The following is a 5729-nucleotide window of genomic DNA, read 5'->3' on the forward strand; positions in this document are numbered from 1 at the left end:
AAAAAAAAAAAAAAAAAAAAAAAAAAAAAAAAAAAAAAAAAAAAAAAAAAAAAAAAAAAAAAAAAAAAACATAATTATCATATAAATTGAGAATATATGTGCTTTCAGATATAACAAGCAAATAAAATGACGTGCATACTTATATTATTAGAAATAGTATTTTGTAAAATTTAGAGAACTGATATTTCCTATGTACAGTTATATAAAAATATTTTATATAATAATTTTACAAGAAAAAGGGTAACTGGAGTCCCTAAAAAACAAACATTGCCACTACATATAATGGTTTTATAAATATCATTGAAAGGGCCATCTCACATGTAATATCCTTTTCACGGCATCTTTCACATCTCTGTTTCTCAGACTGTATATCATAGGGTTTAACATTGGTATTATGAGCGTATAAAACACAGCTACAATCTTGTTTTGCTCTGGTGAGGAGATGGCCCCAGGTTGGGCATACATGAAGAACACGGTTCCATAAAATAAACTCACTACCACCATGTGGGAGCCACAGGTGGAGAAGGTCTTACTCCTGCCGTGGGTTGAGGGGATCTTCAGGACAGTGGAGAGAATACAAGCATAGGAAACCAGAATGACCGTTGTGGTGGTTATGATGATGACAGCAGACAAGGTAAACAGCACAATCTCATTCACAAAAGTGTCAACACATGAGATCTTGATCAGAGACGGGACATCACAGAAAAAATGGTCCAGTCTGTTTTCTTGGCAGAAATGTAAACTGAAGGTGAAACTTGTTTGCACTACAGAGTTGATGCATCCGCAGATATAGGATCCCATTACCAGTTGAACACAGACTTTCTGGGACATGTGCACAGGGTAAAGGAGAGGGAAGCAAATGGCTGAGAAGCGATCAAATGCCATTACAGCCAGAAGAAAGCCTTCAGTTGTGACAAACAGGGCAAAGAAGAAAAATTGGGCTGCACAACCATTGTAGGAAATTTTCTTTTCATTAGTCAAGAAGTTGCTTAAAGTTTTGGGAGCAATGACTGTGGAATAGCAGAGATCTAAATAGGACAAATTTCTTAGGAAGAAATACATAGGTGTTTGAAGTCTGGAATCCAACTTAATGACAATTATCATGCTGGTATTTCCCATCACAATGACCACGTAGATCATTAAGAATACTGAAAATAAGAAGATCTGTAGCTTTGGAGGTGTTCTAAATCCCAGCAAAATAAATTCAGTGACCTCTGAGTAATTCCAATTAAGCTCAGTCTTCATAGCTGAGACATACATAGGTGGACCGACTAGAGAGATGGAGAAAATTAAGAGGAATGAACAATTTAAATACTGGTTTCAGTGAAAAATAATTGATGAACCAGCATGGAAGAAAATTTGTTTTAACATATTGTTACGAATGTTTTACAAAAAACATCGAACATAAATAACAGATTACTCTTTTTAAAACTATCTTTCTAATGAAAAGTTTAATACATTGGTAAGTGTTTCAGATTTACCTATTTGTGAATAGTGCACGTTCACCCTCTAAACGTGCCTTGGGGAAATGGAGATTCCAGGAGGATGTCTGGAAACAAAAGAGGCTTTAAAAAAATTCTATAGAAAATAATATGTAACATTGTATCTGTCTTTCTTACATTAGAAGAAAGTCTTCAGACTGTGACAAAAACTCCATTCTTTTACATACTAACCTCATATCACTATTTCTTGCATTATTTTTGATCTTGAAGTGACATAAATTCTTAGTGGCATCATAAATTTATTAAAAACAGTTATAGTTTCTGCTTATATTTCCTAGCCACAATGAAATCAGAGTTTATTTCCTTCCTTCCTTCCTCCCACCCTCCCACCCTCCCTCCCTTCCTTCCTTCTATCATACCTTCTTTTCCCAGTCCTTCCTTCCTTTCACCATTCTTCCTTCCTTCTTTCATGTTTTTTCTTACCTCTGTATTTTTAACATGGAAATGCAAGTGAAGAATTTAAGATCTTGAGCAGAGATATTTCTTTCATTTTGGAAAGAAACTAATTACAAATGCAAAGATCTGTGCAAATAAAAGGCAGAAAGTGCAGAGGATAATTTAAAGATAGTGACAAATAAAAAAAGTGAGTTATATATATTTAGGCTTATGTTTTTACTGACCATTAAATGTTCTTCAATAAAATACAGTGGAAAGAGAAAAAAGAAATCTCCATATTCATTTTATGAATAAGAAAACTAGGTCAGAGTAAATAAATAGATTTAAAGACTTAAAGTCATGACACTGAATAGCACACCAAACCCAACAGTTTGAGAATGCTGTGAGCTGTGACACTATAGCACTCTACTGAGGGTGACATAGTAAGACTCTGTCTTAAAAAAAACAAACAAAAAAATCTGTCATTGTCTTTTTGCCACAGTAAGGAAGGCTGTGACTATCTATGGAGAATGTATCTTGCTCTGTAAACCTCTTTTTCTTCCTCAGTAAAATTTGTTTCATGGTTTAAAAAAAATCTACAGTGAAGTAGAAATTGGCAAACAAATTGAACCACTTACTGCTATAGAAATGTCTTTTGTAATAGTATGACTATATAACTTAATAATTATAAGTAGTTGTTCATATTTAAATTATAAAACTAAAAATTAAAAATAATAAATTATAGGCTATAATTATAAATGTCTCAATGTCTCTTTTTTTATTATTGCCATTGATGTAGTTTCATTAATTTTGATAATCTTGTAAAAGAGATTGCATCTATGGAAATATATCAGAGTGAATTTGGTCTTCATACAATATTCTTACTTTCTGAACAATATTCAAAGTTAACAGAAATGTTGACTGAGTATAGAAGGCAGAGGAATGGTCAAAATAATCCATGGAATGGTCTATTAACTACAATAGTATTAACTAGCAATAGTATTTTGCTAATTTATGAATTTAACATGAAAACAGAAATTTTAGGAAAAAAAAAGAAAGATACATAACTAAAGGTATTTAAAGGAAAGGGATATTGAACATAAACAAATTAAATATGAACAAAAACAAAATATGAACATAAACAAAATAAATATTTTGCTAATTTATGAATTTAACATGAAAACAGAAATTTTAGGAAAAAAAAAGAAAGATACATAACTAAAGGTATTTAAAGGAAAGGGATATTGAACATAAACAAATTAAATATGAAGACTAAATATACTTCTGATCTTAGTAAACACTAGACTGTACATGAAATTAAGTATATTCAAGATATAAAAATAAGAAAAGAAAGAAGCAAACCTTTGTTTAACAGGAAATTTTTCTGCAACACAGACTGCATTTCCTCACTCTTCAAATCATGACTTAAATTTGCTAAGATGAACAAACACCAGTAAAAATTGCAGCCTATCTCTTATTAATATCTTTTAGTTTGGTGGATTTTTTTATTTGATTAAACTAACAAATAGACTTGGAGTGGATTTTAAGAGAAATTCTCTCATCGGGAGGGTAACCAGAGTTGTGAGCAATCCCTCTGCAAGATTTTCACCAGAGACTGAAGGTCTCTCTCCCCAATAACATATTTTGTGCCATTAGGCAAAGGACAAAGTGAGAATATAAATTATTCATTAGTAAACTTATTACAACTTTAGAAGCTTATAATGGCTCTCTAGAGGATGTGAGAAATAACTGTCCACTTCCATAACAAGTACAGTTGGGCAAGTACTTGAACCTTCTCTTATTTTCATGATTTATGCAGAGGGATACTCATTATTTTTCATTTGAATGGATTACAAGCCTTACCTCTTTTATGTTTACATGGAGGGACCTGGAACATATTCTCCTGAGTAAAGTATCTCAAGAATGGAGGAAAAAGTATCTAATGTACTCAGTGCTTCTATGAAACCAAGTTACATTCACTCACACTTTCTTATGAAAAATTGATCACAACTACAGCCCAGGATGAAAGAGAGAAATGGAGTGGGAAGGGAGGGGATAGGGAAGGTTGGATAGAGGGAGGGTAAAAGGTGGGACCACACGTATAGAGCCTATTGCAAGGGTATAAGTCAAATCTGTCAAGTGTAGAACATAAATGTCTTAACACAATAATCAAGTAAATGAAGCAAAAGCTATGTTGATTGGTTTGATGTAAGGATGTCAGATTGTACCAAAAAATCAATACATTGTATCCCACCCCCCCCACCAAAAAAAAAATAAAGTAACTGTTTAAATTAACAGTTAACTGCTGTTTTTTCAAGAATTTATCAATGACTTTTCGTGAGGACTTCATGTAAAAATGCAACCTATATTTTAAAAAATATATGGAGATATTTATGCCTGTCCTATCTTTAGACTAGCACTTTCATTATTTGCTGTATTGATTTTGCCAGTAAGAACTGTCAGAAAACATCAGAAATGAAAATCAGAACATCCGTGACTGATTTCATCCTCCTGGGTCTGACAGATAATCCATAATTACAGCTTGTGATTTTCTCCTTTATACTTCTCACATATGTACTGAGTGTTCCTGGAAATCTATCATCACTCTTACCCTGCTGGACCCTCACCTGAAGATCCCCATGTATTTCTTCCTCAGAAACTTCTCCTTCTTAGAAATTTCATTTACTTCTGTCTGTAATCCTAGGTTTTTGATCACCATTCTAACTGGGGACAAGTCCATATCCTATAATGCCTGTGCAGCTCAGCTGTTTTTCTTTATCTTCCTCGGGTCAACAGAGTTTTTCCTCCTGGCCTCTATGTCCTATGATCGCTATGTGGCTATCTGCAAGCCTCTGCATTACACGACCATCATGAGTAACAAGATCTGCCACCAGCTTATAATCAGCTCTTGGCTGGCTGGTTTCTTGGTAATTTTCCCACCTCTGGCCATGGGCTTAGAGCTGGATTTCTGTGACTCCAATGTCATTGACCACTTCACCTGTGACTCTGCTCCTTTGTTGCAAATCTCTTGCACAGACACCAGTACTCTAGAGCTCATGAGCTTTATTTTAGCTTTGTTTACTCTCATGTCCACTTTAACGTTAGTCATTCTCTCCTACACTTACATCCTGAGAACAATTCTGAGATTCCCCTCAGCTCAGCAAAGAAAAAAGGCCTTCTCCACTTGTTCCTCACATATGATTGTTGTCTCTATCTCCTACGGGAGCTGCATCTTTATGTGTGTGAAGACATCAGCAAAGGAAGGAGTTGCTTTGACAAAAGGTGTGGCTGTGCTCAATACCTGTGTTGCTCTTCTGCTAAATCCATTTATTTACACTCTGAGGAATCAGCAGATGAAGCAAGCACTTAAGGATGCTGTGAGAAAAATATTTTCCTCAAAAAAACTGATCTGAATCCAATTTATAACTGAAACATGTTCTTTTACCAGAGTATTAATAAATATTTCACTTTTCAGTTCTGCTCCATCTTTTACTCTTCTCAACAATACAACTACACACTATTTTTTTTCTTTTTTTAATCAATAAATGTAAAATGAATGGGGAAAATGATAACTTATCATTGGCATACCACAACTATAATTGCTTTCATGAGATACACTGATAGATGCTAAAGTGAGTGAAGTTTAAACTGATAATAGCATATTTGCAGTCTCAAAGACTCTTCTCCCAAACAGCTAGTGACTAAATAGTACTCAGTGGAGGATCCTTGAGGACGCCTTCTTAGCCAGGAGCACAGAAGGACTTCTTGTACCCTCTTCCTCTGATATGATGCCCAGAGAACAGCATCACCTCAGTGCTATCCTTCCAGGAACTAATAATCTTAACCTGACCA

At 34.2% G+C, this 5729-nt stretch overlaps 2 protein-coding genes across 2 annotated transcripts; one reads left to right on the forward strand and one right to left on the reverse strand.

Annotated features, from left to right (window-relative positions):
- Positions 1-297: 297 nt before the first annotated feature.
- On the reverse strand, positions 298-1245 carry LOC100959026 (olfactory receptor 12-like). Its single transcript, XM_003790650.1, has one exon. It carries the CDS (start codon positions 1243-1245, stop codon positions 298-300), a length of 948 nt encoding a protein of 315 aa, XP_003790698.1.
- Positions 1246-4352: 3107 nt separating this feature from the next.
- LOC100959338 (olfactory receptor 6C76-like) lies at positions 4353-5290 on the forward strand. Its single transcript, XM_012805499.1, is given in 2 exon segments — positions 4353-4470; positions 4473-5290. Coding segments are annotated over 2 exon segments (936 nt in total).
- Positions 5291-5729: the final 439 nt, after the last annotated feature.

This window comes from Otolemur garnettii, unplaced genomic scaffold, assembly GCF_000181295.1.
Source record: "Otolemur garnettii isolate 467f Iridium unplaced genomic scaffold, OtoGar3 scaffold00043, whole genome shotgun sequence".
NCBI classification, from domain to species: domain Eukaryota; kingdom Metazoa; phylum Chordata; class Mammalia; order Primates; family Galagidae; genus Otolemur; species Otolemur garnettii.

Excerpts from the sequence above, each read along its gene's own strand:
- LOC100959026 (XM_003790650.1), bottom strand. The coding sequence starts at position 1,245 with ATGAAGACTGAGCTTAATTGGAATTACTCAGAGGTCACTGAATTTATT.